The 20,243-nt window shown below is 40.8% G+C and overlaps 1 protein-coding gene across 2 annotated transcripts in view; it reads left to right on the forward strand.

Moving 5' to 3' along the window:
• ddr2l (discoidin domain receptor family, member 2, like) overlaps positions 1-15,115 on the forward strand; it is a 45,838-nt gene extending 30,723 nt beyond the window's left edge. For both annotated transcript variants that reach the window (XM_083913055.1, XM_083913056.1), the window contains exons 13-19: positions 1,286-1,402; positions 4,443-4,687; positions 4,823-4,950; positions 5,127-5,324; positions 5,412-5,646; positions 7,595-7,744; positions 9,640-15,115. In XM_083913055.1, the coding sequence (XP_083769181.1) occupies positions 1,286-1,402; positions 4,443-4,687; positions 4,823-4,950; positions 5,127-5,324; positions 5,412-5,646; positions 7,595-7,744; positions 9,640-9,774 (1,208 nt within the window). In that variant the 3' untranslated portion in view covers positions 9,775-15,115. The remainder of the gene's footprint in view (positions 1-1,285; positions 1,403-4,442; positions 4,688-4,822; positions 4,951-5,126; positions 5,325-5,411; positions 5,647-7,594; positions 7,745-9,639) is intronic.
• Positions 15,116-20,243: the final 5,128 nt, after the last annotated feature.

Genomic DNA, 20,243 nt, shown 5'->3' on the forward strand with positions numbered 1-20,243 from the left:
CGAGGGCTACACAATGGCCAATCAGAAAATTGCACTTTTATATCTGGGTAAGATTTAATGCAACAACCAATGAAAAAAGCATATTTTTATTCACGTGATTCTTTTTTTTTCGTTTTGTAACTTTAAAACAGTGATTACTGTTCAATTTTCAAACAATATCACCATAGTAACAATAACAATATCGCTCAAGGTTGTGCATATATCATAAATAAAACAAAACATTTAAGTACATAAATCATTACAGATCAAATTTATTACACATGTCTTTGGTTTTCACAGCTTTACAGTTGGTGCAGTACTTTAGTGTGTCCAGGTGGAAGTTAAAGTAAGAACTGAGAACAATAAAAATAAGTTTCTGGTTTGCAAATTTAGTGGTATGTCTATAGAAATTGCCTGATAATAAGAAAAGAATCATAACATACAATTTTTTGATAGGAAATATATTTTCCAAAAAAGTAAATAAAATCAATTTTGAGTTTGAGTTGTATACCTAACCTGCATCAGGCCACAGTGTTTGACTAAAAGAGCATTCCCTAAAAAGATGTTGTGTTGTTTCATCTGTGATGTGACAAAAGGAGCAGAGAGGATCATTATTTAACATAAATCTTACAACAACAGAATTAAAAAAAAACATCTGTGCAATCAGTTCAGAGACACCTCTTGCACCTTATTTGAGAAATAATTTCCTGGGTAATAACAATGTATTTTCACATCCTATATCAAAATACAAATTACTCTGAAAATATAGAAGCAGGTTTACTAATTGTGCATCTTTGTTAATTGCCTTATTATTAGTTTATACTAAAAAAAGGAGTTTCCTACAGCTTATCCCTTTATAGTTTAGACAGCTCACAACATATATTTATAATATTGTTTTTATTGTTAGTTGTTTATTGTCACTTTGACTGTTATTCAATATACTTATTTTATGGCTTTTGTATTTTAGAAATCAGGTTGTTTTTGCGTTATTAATTTACATTGGATCCTACTTTATTCTTTTATGACTTAATTCATTGTTTTTATTTTTTGTTCTTTTTTTGCTCTATTTTTTCCATTTTAATACCTGTGTTGCTTTTTATTCTGTGTAAAGCCGCATTATATTTTCTTAAAAGTGCTTTATGAGATAAAAATAAATGATAAAACGACAAAAATTATTGTTGTTCCATCCTCAGTGTAGAAACAATCCAAGTGGTTCATTTGTGTGAGAGTAAGATAGCAGAAATATTCAAATAGCTCCGTTTGTTTCTTTGTGTGTTTGATGGAGGTGTGTGTCTGTCGTCCACAGGCCCCACCCACACTGACCCTCACTATGAGAGAGTGTTCCTGTTGGACCCGCAGTACCAGAACCCGGTGGTGCTGAGAAACAAGCTGCCGGAGCTGTCGCAGAGCGCAGAGGCTTCAGGTAAATATGTGACCGGAGAGCAGTTTCAGTAGCACATTACACAGTCATCATCATTTTGAAAATTGGCATTGTGATCCAGTTATAAACGGAAACGAACAGAACTTGGGCTGTTTCCATCTACAGCAGGTAGTAGAATAGATTGATGATAAAAAATGAAAGTTTCATAATATTAAACAAAAGAAGGGTGTTTCGGGGCGATGCACAATCTCCACTTCTTCCAGATTTCCTTAAATTTGGAAGGTGTAGCCTCGTGAGACCATCCTGATCTTATGAGCTCCATTTTATTTAGTAGCGCATCACTCTGGTAAGGTGTCACGGAAAACATTTGTCCAATCAGCGTTGGTTTTGAGGTGGGTTTGAGTGTGATGCAACATTTCACCTCGGTGCACACAGGGGTGTGGTGGTTAGGACTTTCTCTGTCACAGTAAGAGGGTCGCTGGTTTGAATCCCGACCGGGGCCCTTCTGTGTGAAGTTTGCTCTCCCCGTGTCTGTGTGGGTTCTCTCTGGGTTCTCCAGGTTCTTCCTCCCACAGTCCAAAGACGTGCAGGTGTTTGGTTCATTGATGACTCTAAATTGCCCGTAGCTGGGATCGGCTCCAGTCCCCCAGGACCCCGATAGGGACAAGAGGCTGAAGATGATGGATGGATATTGTTTGGCTTTAATAACTTCACTCAAAGCTGAAACAAAGATTGTTTCAGAATGCAACGTAAAAAACTATCAATGTTACTAATGTTACCTTTGTGAGAGGTTAATTTTTGAAAAGTGTTTTCTTGCCGGTGCTGCCTCCATCTGCTGCTAACGACGTTAAAGGATTTTTTATTTATTTCACAGAAAGAGCTGCTGACATTAAACATCACTTTTTTCAGAGTGTCCTGAGACAGACAGCAGCAGGACTGACAACGTTTCTGACAAACAGAATGAGCAGCCAATACAAAATACATGACTTGTTTGATACATTAAAATGTATCAAATAAGTTTAAAAAAAGCAAAAATACAGCAAAATCCAGAATAATCCTGAATATATCTGTCAGAATATCTATAGCCAGATGTGTCTGCCTCCAAGTTCTTATCAAATGTCTTCAAATCCTCCAATGAGAGCAGGACCTGGAGTTTCAGGTGTGTCTGTGATTAGTTCAGGTAAACTTTGTTTATTTACACTAGATTATAAACTGTCATTAGTTGGGACTTTATGAAAGTATATAATACGGTTTCACTCCAACTCTATATTATTATTTATTAAAACCATAAGAGACTTGATTAGGACTTGCTGCTGCCCTGACTTGAGACTTGACTTGGACTTTCGAAAAGTGATTGCAATTCTATGCAGATCTTACGCCAGAAAGCATTTACATCACATGTTCTATACAGGCCCAGAACATGTGATAGTGATTTGTCTCCTGGGATCCACACTCGCTCCAGCGGCTGGAAGAGCCTGAGTGATGGGACTGCTGAACAGGTGTGATAAACTATCTGCTGAGACTCTTCCAGCCAAACACTCTCCAGGAGGTCGAGCTTGTTATTTTCCATGGGATTCACCATATTTGGTCCAAGTTTCCTCCGTAATGTGACTCTTAGTATCCCTTTCCCATTTTTGTTTAATGTAGGTGCTACTTGTTGTTTTAACTCCCTTATACAGCCTTGAGGTTATCCTGAGCGTTCATGTTTTATTGAGTTTTATTAAAGAGACCTTTGAACTTTTGTTTTGGTGCGTATCCTGACGTCATTTCCTCAGCTAAGAGGTTATGTAAGTCATTTAGCCATTATAATGAATAACACTAGTGGATTTAAATAGCAATAAAATGTTTTTTTCATCAAATTTGACTAAATAAACACACAAAACATATTTATCAATGTAGACTGTGTGAACAAAACATTTCTTAACGCTATGAAGGTTACTTGAACTGTCAAGGTTTTTTAGTTTTTGAGATATGATTTTTTTAATGTAACTGTTTTGAAAGTTTTTGCACTGGACATCACGTAACCTGATGACACCATCGAGACAGAAGCCTTCGCTTCCTGCTGCAGAAAGAATGACCCCTCTAGATATTATGGTTTATATTTGAGACGGTTTTATTCAGCGTCATGTAAAAGACAGACCCTTTTTAATGACAGGTTTAGACACAAAGTGCTGCAGTGTGCCCCCTGCTGGCACCTCCACAAACTTCTTCTCCTGCTTTCTTTTTCTCTCCATGATGCTGGATGTGCACGCTGATTCACTCTCTCAGCTCTTTCTGTCTCTGTCCCCTGTTTCCTGCTCCTCTTCCTCCAGCTCTCCTCCTCGGTAATCCTCTCTATGACCTCCTCCTGCTGACTTCCTGTCACATGACGTCAGGCTGGCTGCGTGGTAAGAGCTGAAAGGTGTGACTTCAGATATTTAAATATTGATAAAACACAGCAGGCCGTGCTGAGAGAGGGAGGCGTTTGCTTTTCTTTTTCATTCCTGTGCATGAAAAACTGTATTCTCTCTCTCTCTCTCTCTCATTTCCTGCTGCGGAGGATTTAATTTCAAACTTGACTTAATGTGGAAACTACACAAAGGATGTGTTGTATTTTATTGTTTGGAGCGTTTAAACAACACGTTTGATAGCTGTCTCCTGTATCTTTTTTATTGTTTGAAGCTTTATATCAGTGATTTCGTTTCATTAGCCCTAAAACCTCTCAAGTACATCTTTTCTCATTAAACCTGACTTGTTATCAGGTGTAATGAGAATAAATAACTTTTCTAACTAATCCAGGTCACTCTACGTGGACAGTAACTCGTGTTTTCAACCTGATATATTTAAATAAAAAAACATTTATTACCATCAACCCAACATTTGCTTTTTCCACTTTGAGAACTAATTTTTGTTGAATGCAGCAAAAGGCTCAACGTGCTTCATAGGGATTAAGACAGTAATATTAATATTTATTGTTCTTATCTTGTCTTATCCTATGTTATATCTTGTCTTGTCTCATCATCAAAGTGCTTCGTAGGAAATAAAGACAATAATATTAGAATCACAGAGTAATCAAACACATCTTCCCGTCTCTCTCCGTCAGCGTGTGGAGGAGGCTACGCCGAGCCCGACGTCACCCAGTGCACGCCGCACCAGTGTTTCCACAGCAATGCGCCGCACTACGCTGAGACGGACATCGTGCGGCTACAGGGCGTCACCGGCAGCAACATGTACGCAGTGCCCGCCCTCACCGTGGACTCGCTCACCAGGAAGGACATATCAGCCGCAGAGTTCCCACGGCAACAGCTGATCTTCAGGGAGAAGCTGGGCGAGGGGCAGTTTGGAGAGGTGAGCAGGGGTCGGGGCCACAGCCAATCAGAGCGTCACAAAACAAAGAATCTAATCGATTTCTCGACTGAAACAGAATATCAGGACATCATCAGATTACTTTTGGTTTTATTCATATCTACTTGTCTCCTGCAGGTCCACCTGTGTGAGGCCGAGGGACTCCCAGAATTCCTGGGGGAGGGGTCTCCTCTCCCAGAAAGAGATGGTCATTCAGTGCTGGTGGCTGTTAAACAGCTGAGGGCCGACGCCACTAGCCAAGCCAGGTACACCAAGAGTCTGTTTGACAGCTGTGGGCCAAGGCGTTTTCAGGTCGTCCGTCCCCTCCGGGATCCCCAGGAGGGGTCTTGTCTTATCTTGTCTTGTCTTATCTTAAATGATCTAAATCTTAAATGAAACCTGAAAATGTCTCTTCCCGTCCCTCCACGTGCCCCTCCACCAGGAACGACTTCCTGAAGGAAATAAAGATCATGTCTCGTCTGAACGACCCCAACATCATCCGGCTGCTGTGTGTGTGCGTGTCGTCCGACCCGCTGTGCATGGTGACCGAGTACATGGAGAACGGAGACCTCAACATGTTCCTATCGCAGCGGGAGATCGAGAGCACGCTGACACACGCCAACAACATCCCTTCCGTCAGGTTAGTACACCAAACATGCTCCTTATACACGCCAATGCCACAAACACACAGGCCGTGATCTACACCTCCTTCTTCTCCTCCCTCCAGTCTGTCCGACCTGCTCCACATGTCGGTGCAGATCTCTTCGGGGATGACGTATCTGGCGTCTCTTAACTTTGTGCACCGCGACCTGGCCACCAGGAACTGCCTGTTGGACCGTCGCCTCACCATAAAGATCGCAGACTTCGGGATGAGCCGTAACCTGTACAGCAGCGACTACTACCGCATCCAGGGCCGGGCGGTGCTGCCTATACGGTGGATGGCGTGGGAGAGCATCCTGCTGGTAAGTGAGAGAAGAGTTAAAGCAATTCATACCTTTCTGTCACGTTTACACTTTTTTTATATAATCTTAAAATGCTCCTATTAAGCGTAAGGCACACTAAAATGTAAAAGAAATCCTCCACGAGTTGAAACTCATCAATATTCAACTCATATATTTCTGAAAAAAGTCCGACCAATCATTGGTCTGTTTCACTTGCGCTGCTCATGCTGTGTTCAAGTGTCAAGGGAAGTTTCAGACCTCCAGCTAGGCAAAGTGCACTGGAATGCTTGTCAAAGTGAACCTCCTATTATCGAATTTAAGGGATATCAATCTAGCCTGAAATCACTAGTAGAAGGTTTCACTTTGACAAGTATTCCAGTGCACTTTGCCTAGCTGGAGGTCTGAAACTTCAGACTTCCCATTGCATTTGAATGCAGCATTTCTCTCTCAATCAAGCCCCCACCACAGCTAGGGACACGGGACTCCCACTCCTGTTTATCTAGTAACGTGTTCTGTTAGCCTAGCTCAATGTGTTTTAGAACGTTGCAGGTGAAAGTTGCAGCAATCTGAACTGACCCGTCTCGTCTGGACTCTAGCTGATGCTGTCGACAGCGATTTAGCTCGTCAAATTGCCAGCAGCTGGTTTTAGAAGGTAACACAAGTCACCTATAGCAACAGCCAATCAAGTCTTAGCAACTATCAGCTGGTTGAAAATGCCATTTTGGACGGAGGCTTACAAGTGTGCCAGAGAGAGAGAGGGTCCAACGGGCAATACAATGAATAAGGAGAACGAGGGCTGTAATCCAGAAAGAAGCAGCGAATCAGGGAAATAAAACAGTATTTTTGCAGATTTATCATATCTAGAAATGCAGCTGTAGAAATTATCTCACTATCTCTTTCCTCATTCATATTTTCTAATGCTACAGAATATATTCAGCTAAGGGGAAAAAAAGTCAGAGGTTAGAACAAAAGTACAGAGAGACGTTGCTATGGAGATGATACATGGTCTCCTCTCGTCTCACTGTTGTGAACTGGCAGGTTTCAGAATGGTGCAAACCTGCATGTTGCAAGTAGTTGCAAGTTTCAACTCGTCTCGTTGCGAATCTTTGGTGTGAACTGGGCTTAACATGAGCTAGCTTAGCAGTGTTAGCTTAGGGGACATTACTTTTTCACTGATTCAAGCTAGGCAGCCGCATGCTATTCATTGTGAGATAGACGAGTGTAAACCAAAACTGAGCATCTGTTGCTGTTTGAATCCATGTAGACTGTACGGCCTCAGACAGGGGCGCTCTTCATGAGGAAAAGGTTTGAATCCATGTAGACCGTACAGCCTCAGACGGGGGCGCTCTTCATAAGGTAACTGTTTGAATCCATGTAGACCGTATGGCCTCAGACGGGGGCGCTCTTCATGAGGTAAAGGTTTGAATCCATGTAGACCTGCTGTTGGAGCAACAGAGAATTGCAAAGGCTCCTCACAACTTCGTAGACATCGTTGTCAAGGGTAATGCTGCTTAAAAAGTACAGGTAAAAGTAGAAAAGGTGCACTTATAATGAAAGCTCACCTTGAAGCACGTGCATACTGGAGAGAGACGCCACCACAGCAACGGCTAGCTAGACGGAGAAACACACAAATGGCTAGCCAGATCCGTCTATACCACATTTAATGACTTTCAGCTTGAACGCACTTCCACCCTCAACAAAGCCAGTTTGAGGGGGGAAGGGCACGGTTTGAAACACAGACTAGGTTTTGCCTTAAATTAACAGGTTCTATCACAGTTAGCGCTAATTTTTTGTACTCACAGAGATGTATTGTGTGATGGTAACACTCCTTAACACAATATTTTTTCAACAGTTTGCTGAATGGTCAATCGGGTTGACAAAATAACATGTGTATTCTAGAGCCTGAAAATCATCAAAACTAATAATTTGACATTGTTTTCCTTTTATTTCCGTGTGACCTCGTCTCCAGGGTAAGTTCACCACGGCCAGTGACGTGTGGGCGTTCGGAGTCACCCTGTGGGAGATCTTCACTCTGTGTAAGGAGCAGCCCTACAGCCTGCTGTCCGACGAACAGGTCATAGAGAACACTGGCGAGTTCTTCAGGAACCAGGGCCGACAGGTAAGACGTCATTTTGGCCACTTGTGCAAACTGCTGCAGCAAGGATGCATGTTTGTGATTTGTGTTAACTGAATCCAGGTAAAGATTACGTCCACTTATTAGGCGTGGAGCACCACATGGAGCTACTTTGTAACTCACTGATAAACTCAATACATGTAGCAGGCTGCTGTTTTTTCCCAAGGGGGGGCTGTTCAGTCATCGTTACCATACTAAGTGTCAAATGAAAATATAATTACATTTTCCAAAAGTTATTACAAGTATACTTTTACCCTTTTTGTGCTTCATTTAAAGTATATTTAAAATATACTTTATAAAAGTGTACTTCAAAATCGATGCCATGAAGTCCAACTTTAGTGTACTTTAGTGTAACATAAATATACTAGTTCTGATTACTTAGTTGCCTTTTCAGTGTATTTTGAAAAAGTCTACTTTAGTGTAAGCGTCTCCTTATTTGTACATAAGTGTACTTTTAAAAAAAAGTTTGTGTGGAAATGTTGGAATCTCTTTTCCTTCCTTTTTAACACATTATTTGTCTGCTTTATTAAAGTGTATTTAGAATTTAACCTTTTTGAAAGTGTATTTAAATATACTTACAATAAGTGCACTTTATTATAAGTTTATTTTAAGCTGTGCATTTCTAAATAGTATACTTATTTGCTCATACTTATAGTGGCTAAAACTCAATACTTAAAAAAGTATACGCAACTTGTTAACTTGAAGATGACAAAAAAGTACCTTTTTACATTCTTTAACAAGTATAATAATTTAATTTAATTAGTATAATATATTTTTCACATTATATCTATTCTACAATTTTTACTGCTTCATTCTTTTAAAAGTTAATCAAATGAACTCTCATTGGTTGATCTGGTCACAAGTCAAAAACATATGCCAACTTTCTGATTTACATAAGACAATAATGTTGTTGTTACTTTAGGATGCCCATTAACAGAAATGAAAACTAGCCTGTAAAGTGCCTTTACATTTCTTTTTCTTTTTCTAAGAATATTAATTCATGTACACTGTCCCTGTTTAAAAAAATAAAGAATTGGATTGGACTGATAACAGGGAATGCAGTTTAATTTGCCCTTTTTTGGCCCAAATTGCACTCATCTGCAGAATTTTATTGGTGTGTTTGAACTGTAATTTCGGACCTTCAAACGGGGCAGATAGCGGCTGCAATTGATGCACAATTCAAGGTGCGGTCAGCCGCCTCAATCAATTTTGTGAAGTGTTTTTATGCCTCCGCGCTGCTGACAACCGTGGCCTGAGGCGTCATGTTTTTGGGTTGTCCGTCCGTCCGTCCGTCCGTCCGTCCTATTCTTGCGAAAGTGATATCTCAGGAACGCCTTTGAGGGATTTTTCTTCAAATTTGGCACAAATGCCCACTTGGACTCAAAAGATGAACTGATTTTGAAGGTTAGAGGTCACCGTGACCTCACAACATCTGACACAACAGGATAAAAATGAGCCGTTGTGTTTTCTGGTTGTGCTTCCTGTTCTGAACGTGATATCTCAGGAACCCCTGGAAGGAATTTATTTGGCACAAATGGTTAAAAGTGATGACGTGATGACATTCTCTATGCAAAAGGTCAAAGGTCAACTTCACTGTGACATCATGTTGTTTCACAATTTAGAAACAGAAGGGGAGACTTTATACTGAACTGGTGACACTGATCTTGAGCTGATTGTTTGGATCTGAATGTATGTGAAGCATCAACGTTTCACCAAACGATACACTATTTAATTCCTTTTCCTTCACTACGTATAAAGTGTAAGTCCTGACAAACATGGATGTAAAGTGCAACTTGACTGAAGGCGGTAGTTCTAGTTTGAGATGTTCCTGACTTGGTTCGTACTTCTAACGCTTTACTAACGATGTCTTTACCGCCTAGATCTTCCTCTACGGCCCTCCGCTCTGCCCGCCTTCACTCTTCGAGCTCATGATGCGTTGTTGGAGTCGCGACTTAACCGACCGACCCACCTTCGAGGGACTCTACCAAGCCCTGAGGCCCCACGTCAACCAGTGAGGCGAGTCTGCCAAAGCACTCAGTGTGTTCGTCCATCTCTGGAATCATGTGGGACGACAGATTGGACACGAGAAGACGGAGGACTGGAAGTGCATTACAAGTCTCTGCCAGAGGGAATGAAGAAGCTGGCAGACCTGTGGTCAGCAGGTGGGTCAGCTCCGAGGACATCCAAACCTTTCAGTCGTTAAAGATTTCTAAGCCTCTTAAAGATTTCTATCAACCATCTCTTTAAAGCCCCTTTGACCAAAACGTCTCATCGGACCTTTTGACATATCTTTTTTTTTTCACGTTGTTACGGTGCCAAGAGGTGTCATAAACGTTATTTCTCTTCTTCTCTTTGGCTTTTAAAGATGCAAAAAAAACTGGACGGACTCTTCAGTCTTGGTAGTTTCTCCTTTCCCGGTGTTTTTTTTTAAATTTTATTATTATTATTATTATTATTATTATTATTATTGTAAAGCACTGTCTGTGTCTCTCAGTTATTCATGTTCATATATTAACCCACACTGGAGCTAGGGTTAGGGTCAAACTGTAGTGTAGTTTTTCATTTTTTAGATTTTTATTCTATTTTTTTTTTGGTTGTTGTGTAGCAGTATTTCACTTTTGTTGGTTCTTTTTTTGTGGATGCGAGTGTTCAGCTGAGGCTCACATCACACCGGCGAGAGGCTGCGTTGAAACCTGTGTGGTCCTCAAACTGAAGATCAGTCCGCAAGTAAAGACACAAAGCCAAATGGAGGCAGGTTGAAACCAAATTTAAATAAATGTATTGTGCTATTTTTGTTGCCAAAGAGAAATAAAAACTCTAAGTGATAAAACATTTTATATTAAATCAGCGATTATGTTACATTTTTAAAACTCATCTTTGTGATATGGAGGACTGAACCTGCCAAAATAAAAAAATACTTAATAAATAAATGACTTGATAAAGTAATGAATATGCCATTAAATATACCAACATTTATATTCAAATAAATGTAACAATCACTTGTGTGATCAAATGTGACATAAATCAATATTCATTTTTTATTTTTTAACTTTTGTTAATAATATTCTAAACTGTTATCACAAATTAATTTATCAATTTCTAGATTATTTTCTTTTTACATTTCTTTTTCATTTTGCAGATGAAAAAGAACACATTACAAGTGCTAGGAATGGCTACCTGTAGATAGCATCTCCTCCCTCATATGCATAATTTAGAAGAAATGCATAGGGAAATGTAAAAGGAAATGTGTAAAAAACACATAAATAAATCTAGTTTAAACATGAAAATACATTTAAAGAACTGCATTTACAATAATATTGTAATATATACAATAAACAATGTAAAATGTAATAAAAAAAATAAAGAAAAAGGGAAGTAAATAAATGAATACAAAGATCATTTAAATATCAATCTATGTCATATTTTATTATTAAATGAATGCCTACATTAGTTTTTTTGTGTTATTTTTGGTATATTTAATGGCATGTTAATAAATGTATCAAGTAATTTATTTATTAATGTATTTAAGGAATAAGTGCCTTACATTTGTAGCATGAGCGGTACCAGTGGGATGTAAGCCAAAATCAACGACATGGGTACTTCTAGCAGTAAGAGTATCTTATGTCTAATGAAAAGATATCACTAAACCTGTGTCTGTGTATGTGTTGGGGCCTATAAAGTGTATGTCAATGTCTATGTTGGAGCCCAGAGACCTGTATCTTCCAACTTTGTCTCTATTAGCCCTGTTCAGCCTTGATGGAGCTAGTTGTGATTTGGTTTGCACATGCAAAGATTAGTCAGCTAGCTATTGAAATTTAAGATATTTAATTTTGAAGTAAATTCCATCATTATAATAAGTCAACTGCTGCACAAATAGTAAACCACTTAACTGATTTTGAAATTTTAAAATCACTTTGCAGCAACTTACAATAGGACATAATAATAATAATAAAGATGTTGGCGTACAAGTGATGTTGCTGTTAGCGACTAAAAAGCTTGCAGCAAGTTGTTGTCTTGTTGTTTTCCAGGTTAAAGACAGTGAAGACACTTTGGCCCTGTTGGAAAAGTAGCACAATATCTGAAAAGATACTAGCTAGCTAACTGACTTGCTAAATAGCTTCTCTGGGGTCACAGTAGGGTTGTTTTAGTTTAAGGACATAAGAAAGCTAACTACCTTTTTTGCTAGCTGTCAAGCAAAATGGGCTACTTAGCAGGTAAGTCAGGTTATGTTGAAACCAGCTCTAAAAACTGTGGAGATACTAGCTAGCTAACTGACTTACTAAATAGCTTCTCTGGAATCACAGTAGGGTCATTAAAGTTTAAGGATATATGCAGGCTAACAACTACCTTTGCTAGCTGTCGAACTAACTAGCAAAATCAACTACTTAGCAGGTAAGCTAAGTTATGTTTAAACCAGCTCTAAAAAAATGAAGATGCTAGCTAGCTTGCACTCAATTTATCTTGTCTTGTCTTTGCCCAGTTTGACACTGTTGTGTTTAGTCTATTGCTTCGTCTCACTACTATTGCTTCTATCAATACACTTACACGTAGCACAGTTCCAACAACGAAGGCTAACGGTAGCCTATCATTTCTTCTACTTTTCAATGGAGAATTGCAACAGGGCGGAACACTCCCTCCTTCTAGTGCTGCATGCAAAAGATCTCTACAGTTGTGTTTTTTTTCTCACTATCCGACCACAGTATCGTGGTACGTAGTGAAAAAACACACACAATGTTGGGGTAGTAAAAGCAGTCTGGTTTCTGTTTAGACAAAGTAGTATTGACCATGTTTGAGCACGCTTTGGTTGCAAGCAGGTAAACAGTCCAGGTGGAGAGCAAATGAGGCGCAAAGCATCGGCCGTCATGCACTCTCCGAACCCATCAGTTATTGTCTGACAGCGATTTAGCTTTTCACTATCTTCTCGTTAACATTTATCTGCATTGTTATAAAGATATCTGTATATAGCCCTGCCCAGATATCCGCTGACGGATAACCAATGTGTTCCAAGGTTGAAATTCAATTGCAGCCTCCTTGCCCCTCCATTTTCACCAGTTTGACAGGACGTCAGTGGTCCCTTAGCTTACGCTAAGTTTCAAAGATGGCAACCATTAAGGGCAAGTAGCGTCCAACATTCTGCGCTCAACTTTGCAGCATCGGGGGACTCATAGTGCACTGCATTTTTGCCATACGTTTTCAGTGTGAGCGCACTTAAAATAGTTAGTGTTACTGAAGTATGCAACTTGAGACAAAGCCAGGTCCGGTGTGATTTTAGAGACGTGCTACGGCAGCCAATCTGACCACATCAATGAAATGTTTTGGTCATTTTGGTGGGTAGAAACAAGACAACATGAACATTTTGGGCCGAATGTAGCAGAACTACTGTGTTAGAAGAGAGACCCTCTGAGCTGAGGGCCAATGAGCCACTAGACACTGATGGACATGAACAGAAACAACTTCTCGCCGCATCAACCAGCCAATAACTAAATAACGAGAAGGGATTGGCGATTATGGTCAAGATCCTCTATTCCAATACAGGTCACTTTTTCATACAGCATGTTATTCAATATATACATACTATGAAAAAACACATGGTAAAGACAGTCCTTGTATTATTTATTTTGTCAAGTATTTGATTCAAAATAAAAAAAGTATTTTCTCATTTAGTTGAGAACTTCGGGATCAGAACATAAAATGTCGTCCAAATGACATAAATATTGTGACGCAGTTCAGTTTTTTGCTGATTTTTCGACACACAAAAATATATTTGATAGACATCTTTTTTCTACTCCTGGTTGATATAGAAGGACTGTAGTTCAATATATCATGGTATTTGCTCACATAAATTGGAGATCAAAATTAGAGAAAATAATAATATTAATGATTATTAATGATTATTAATATTAAAACTAAAATATTGTTATTTTTTATTGTCCATAATTTGATAGAATATCCGCTGTGCCTATATGATACATGCTTCTGTATGTATGAGCATGTTTTTTTTAATAACCAAGGCACTTCAACAAACAGCTTTATTTTGTGAAAAAAACTTTCAGATCCCTCCCAGTTATTGGTGTCAATCTGCACCTGGTGACAATTTACTTCATTGTTGGATACACCCTATTTATCTGCAGCTCTCCTGGATACTTTGTAAGATGGTGAGCTGCTCTAAGGAGACTGAAACCCTCTCCAGTTAGTGAACTGTGGAAGAGACCGAAGAGATCAAAGCAGAGCAGTGTGATAAACTAGTGATGTCCTGTGGGCGCAGATGTGCTGAAGTCATTCAAAGCTGTGGCCTCTACACTTCCTGTAGTCAGTATTAATAATGTGTTCTCTAATTTCGATCTCCGATCTATATGTAATCAAATTGATGTTAAAACACTGCCATTTTAAAGGATATTCCCCAATAATAACATTATATTTTTTAAAGAGCTTGTTATTGTTCATTTAGATGATCATCGTATAGACGTAAAATCATATTAGATTATTGCCCGGCCCTAACATCGAGCTAAAGGGTAAACTTTGAAACTGGATTATTATCAACATTATTATCTGATGTGTCAAATTGGTAAAGTACATTTTCTGTTTGTCCCACTCTCTTCATCTTTAAGTCCCTCTGTTCGTGTGTTTTCTACATGTTCATTACATGTGTGCAGTATTTTGAATCCTCCATCAGAGCAAACTGTTGGAAATGTAAAAATGGCGCAAGTACAAATCATCATCACGTTCACAGGAAAGAGGGGGAAGACCAAATCAGTAAAGTTTGAGTGCATCTTTCAGCGTTTGTGTTGTTACGGTGGAGTTTTTTTTTTTTAATTATATGTACTGTATCTTAACACGCCTATGTGTGTGTGTGTATGTTTGAGAGAAAATGAGTGTTTTTGACATTCCTTTGAGCACTGGGAGCTAGTTGGGATTTAAGTGGTGAACCTGAGTTGCTCTATGGAGCCAAATGATGTGATGAAAAGGGCAGAGAAGGCAGAGAGTAAGGAAACCACTAAACTCAATCTCCCAGAGTCCTTTGCTACAGTGAGCCTGTGCGTTTAGTTGCGGTTCCACTAGAGAGATGGACGATAGTGTACAGTTTAATATCTCAGTGTTTGAATGCAGATCAGGTGTGATAAATGTTAGTGATAACTGATTATCTATCAGCAATTACAGTAGCTGTTTATTTCTATTCTGGGAAGGTGTCACTTTCTTTTTCTTTTCTTTACATACAAGGATTCAAACATTTCTAACAGAGATGTCCTGCTTCTGACTTTGTTGTCGTGTGTGTATATTAATATATTGGGAGTTTGTGTACTCTGTACCCTCTCATGTATGTTTGTTTTTCTTTTAATAAAAACGCCAATTTGTCAAACAAAAGAGTGGAGACGTGTCTGAGGGTGTCTCTTATGTTTTTTATGTTTTATAAAGCCTACATTCATCTCTGCTTCATGGGATATTGTGGTTATTTTTGAAGTGGGGGTTGTATGAGGTAATTATTGTACCTACAGAAATGAAAAAGATATGGGGGTGTGGTGGATAGCACTGTCGCCTCACAACAAGAGGGTCGCTGGTCTGAATCCCGGATGGAACCCTTCTGTGTGCAGTTTGCATGTTCTCCCCGTGTCTGTGTGGGTTTCCCCAGGTTCTCCAGCTTCCTCCCACAGTCCAAATTTAGAGTCATTGATGACTCTAAATTGTCCGTAGGTGTGAATGGTTGTCTGTCTCTGTTTGTCTCTATGTGCCCTTTAATGCCCCTGCTGTCAGCCAGCAGCAGGGGCATGTCTTCTAAGGGAGATTGGTCCTGAACTGAGTGTCTTCCCATGAGAGTGTTATCCAGAGACAGAGTTAAACTCCTGGCTCCGACTCTGCATCCACACACTCCTCTGCAGTTGCCATGATTAAAGATAGTATCTCTTTATCTCTGCAGATAATTAAGGTTTGTAGTGTGAACGTAGCGAGACTCAGAGTCAGATAAATGCAAGTGAGAGTTAGAATTAAACTCCTAGACCACGTTACGACCACCTGAATTGTATCAAAATCAATTTGCATGAGTTTTTTTTTGTCATTATCTTTTTATTGTGATGGTAAAAAGCCACATGGAGACTGATATTACTTTTTCGTACTCCAGCTGTTTGACCTGTTGCAACTCAGTCTACAACATGCAGCAGGGGCAGCAGAGACACAAAAACCTTTTTTCATAACAGAATCCTGCAGATAACTTAACTCTAAAAAACGATTTACATGAGTTTATGATATATAAAAAACAGAGACGAAGAGATATAGAGTAATTTTATACTCTGATAACAAAAAACTGTTTAATACTGAAGCTTATTTGCACTTGGGACACCTGTTGTAGGTATATAAGGATGAACTCTCAAAGTCTCTGCAGACATTTTAGATCCAGTTTTAGGGTGGATGTTTTTTGTTTTGTTTTTTTCTTAGGAAGTAAAAACAACGGCGTATGTGTTCCAGTTTAACAGCAGAGTTCATGGTGGGCAGGAATGTTGTTGTTACCCATGACACTGATAATTAAACTTTACAGCCAATAAGGAGGAATACGATTCATACTTTGCATGGATTTGTCTTTTTTTCAGCCACTAGGAGGCAGAAGAACTCCAAAAGAAGCTGACAGACAAACGTACATTTCAGTATTTTTAACCTGGACATTTTCCCCCATGTATTTATACTTTCATTCTTTGTTTCTTAAAGTTGTCCAGTATTGAGAGGAGCTGCAGTCTGGCTGCTGTGAACCAGCTGGACCTGCAAACGACCATACCCATCCACTAAAGAGTTAGTTTTTCTCTGCCTGGATGATGGAAAGATGGAGAAGTTTCCATTCTCCTGCCATGCTTTGGTGTGTAGCTACTGATGCAGGTCAACAAAATCATTTTAGCTAATAGCATTAGCTTAGCATTAGCAAGTGTGTCCACTCTTAGAGCAGCATGTTTCTAGCCTGACACCCCAGATGGATTAATTCGCATTTTCTCAGCAGATCCATCCGGGAACGCTGGTTTGGAGATCATTTGGGAAGGGTAGAAAATACTGGTTGCTGATTGGATAAACCATCACCAACATACGGACCAAATCAACCATCAGATCAACAAAACATATGATGTACTAACTGTAAAGGATATTTGACATTTGTGCAATGTAAATTTACAGATCGAAGGCCCATTTTCAGGTGTCCGGTCCATATTAAACAAAAGGAGTTAAAAGAGTTAGTGAGCAGCTTGCTCCATAGCTGCTCATCTCATCTGTGGAAGCCTCCATGTTGTTTATACTTAACAGTCTCTTATCGTTTCGTCACACTTAAATCTGCCTCAAAACTGGTCAAAAGTCTCCAAATTTTCTCTGCCGCATGTTACCAGACTGATCTGAGAGTAAAATACAATGGAGCTCAGAGATCAGGATGGACTCACGATGCAAGCTCGTCTTCTCCTCTTTATCTGGCAGTATTGTCCTGGTCAAACTGCAGACCCGATGCACTCCTGCTAAATGCTCCACTATGGTTCACTAGCATGACGGAGTGACGCGATGTGAAGTTAAATGACCTGGGGTTGTTTTTACGCTCTAGTTTACACGTGGCCGGTTATTTTCATGAACGGACATTTTGCCGTCTCCGTTTTTAAAAAATAACATCGTGCACACCTGTCCTTTTTCATAAAATATTTCCGTTTAAACTAACCTGTGTATATATGCCGTCAAGAGCATGCCAAACCTGTAGGTGTCAATGTATGTGTGTGTCTGACCTTTTTTCCCCAAAAGGGTCCTATGTTCCTTGGTCTCATAAGCCTCTGCCTTCGCGGATTTAATTCAGCATTTTGGTACGGCTATAGGTAACGGTTAAGGTCAGGGTTAGGGGGTAATGTTAGGGTCTACATAAGCCTATTTGCTTATAGGAATCTGTCACTGATAGCGGAAGAAATAACAGACCAGGGAACAAAGGACCCTTTCTGTGATCATCAGACCTTTTTAAGGTCTGATGTTACCCGCTCCCAGCCCACCTTAGCCAATGTTCCATGATCATGAGATGGTTCAACATGGGATTCAGGGCCAAAAGGTAAGACACAGGATTTAATTTAGCTAGAAGTTAAAAAAAAAAATGGTTTCCAAAGCCCTCTGCAGCTTCAGGTGTAAAGAATAAATGAGTGGTGAATGGTTGGATGGAGAGTCTAAAAATAAAGCAACACAATGGGTTTTGGATTTGACGCATGGCGACGTGACAACAGCTTTTCTAAAAGTGTTTTCTCACGAGTGTGATGCTAGAGTAGGCCCAGCCAAACCCAACCTGCTGTAATTGTTGGTCCTCCTGAATGAGGGAGGAGGTATTTTTGTCTCCTCTGCTTTGAACTCTCTCACATCCACAGATGACTAGTGCCCCTGTCTTAATCTGACGGCATGAAGGGACTGAAGTTCAACGTTTTTAGAGCATGCAACGATTCATTTTGTTTGAATAAAACTCACTATTTTTCATCTTCTTTACCTGAGTGTGGCCTTCCAAAACACTTCAGTCAGTACGATGGAAATAAATGTGTTAAACAGTTGCAGTTGTAATTTACTTAAGGAATAAAGCTGGAGAAAGATTTGTGCTGAATTATCCAGCTGTTCAGGTTGTCTTGAATGCCCCCTTTAAACAAAAAAAAAACTTAATCAAAGGAGACAACTTATACACGCCTTCATGTATTAAGTAATTAAGGCCCGATCGATGTGGGATTTTTTATACAGATTACTGATATATCAGGCAATTTAGTGAATTTTTAAACTGGATATGACTCTGCAAAGGAGCTCAGAAGTATGCTTAATCATACAAATAACTTTATTAAATCATGTTTAATCCTCTCCGGGAACCATCACCTTATCGTGGTGGGGAGGTTTGTGTGTCAATGTGAACCTGAGGGCTGTGTTGTCTGGTGCCTAGTGCTCCTGGTAGGGTCTCCCAGGGCAGAGTGGTCTCAGGCGAAGGGTTCACAAAGACTCAATGGAAAAAGGAGGAAGAGGAAGAGAGACCGTGCCCGGAGGAAGACCGGGACCAGGCCCAGACGGAGGGCTCGCTGGCGAGCGCCTGGTGGCCGGATTTACCACGGAGCCCGGCCGGACACGGCCCGAAAAAGTGACGTGGCACCTCCCTCCTCTCCATCCTGTGGTCCCACCACTCGCAGGAGGAACCGCTGGGGTCGGGTGCGCTGCTGCATGGATGGCAGTGAAGGTGAGGGGCCTCGACGCACCAGACACGGGCAGCAGAGGCTGGCTCTGGGCACGTGGAATGTCACCTCTCTGTGGGGGAAGGAGCCAGAGCTTGTGCGGGAGGTGTAGCGCTACCAGTTAGATCTGGTGGGGCTTACCTCCACACAAAGTCTCGGTTCTGGAACTGTACTCCTGGATAGGGGTTGGACCCTATTCTTCACGGGAGTTGCCCAGGATGTGAGGCGCTGGGCGGGTGTGGGGATACTCACAAACACCCGGCTGAGCGCCGTGGTGTTGGAGTTTACCCCGATGGATGAGAGGGTCGCCTTCTTACGCCTGCGGGTGGTAGGGGGGGGGGACTCTGACTGTTGTTTGTGCATATGCACCGAACAGCAGTTCAGAGTATTTGGCCTTCTTGGAGTCCCTGAATGGAGTCCTGCATTGGGCTCCAGTAGGGGACTCCATAGTTCTGCTGGTAGACTTCAACGCCCACGTGGGCAATGATGGAGACGCGTGATTGCGAGGCCTCCCTGATCTTAATCCGAGGGGGTCGTCTGTTATTAGACTTCTGTGCTAGTCACAGATTGTCTATAACTAACACCATGTTCGGACATAAGGATGCTCATAAGTGTACGTGGTACCAGAGCACCCTAGGCCAAATGGTCGATGATTGATTTAGTGATCTTATCATCTGGTCTGAGGCCGTATGTTTTGGACATTAGAGTGAAGAGAGAGGAAGAGCTGTCAACTGATCACCATCTGGTGATGAGTTGGTCAGAGGATGGGGGAAGATTCTGGACAGACCAGGTAAGCCCAAACAAGTAGTGGGGGTGAACTGGGAATGTCTGGAGAAGGCCCCTGTCCGAGAGATTTTCAACTCACAGCTCCGGTGGAGCTTTTCTGGCATCCCTGTGGAGGTTAGGGGTATTGAATCGGAGTGGGCAATGTTCAAAGCTTCCATTGCTGAAACTGCAGTGGTGAGCTGTGGCCTCAAGGTCTTAGGTGCCTCAAGGGGCGGTAACCTTCAAACACCATGGTGGACAACGGTGGTCAGAGAAGCTGTCCTACTGAAGAAGGAGGCCTTCCGGGATATGTTATCCCAGAAGACTCCGGAGGCAGTTGCAAGGTACTGACGGGCCAGAAGTGCTGCAGCCTCTGCTGTGTCAGAGGCAAAGCAGCGGGTGTGGGAGCAGTTCGGAGAAGTCATGGAGAAGGACTTTCGGGGGTACCAACGTGTTTCGGGAAAACCATTCGACACCTCAGGAGAGGGAAAAGGGGAACCGTCCAAGGTAGCCGATGAGGTAATCGGGCGGTG

Source organism: Echiichthys vipera (genome assembly GCF_963691815.1).
Source record: "Echiichthys vipera genome assembly, chromosome: 4".
In the NCBI taxonomy this organism is placed as follows: Eukaryota; Metazoa; Chordata; class Actinopteri; order Perciformes; family Trachinidae; genus Echiichthys; species Echiichthys vipera.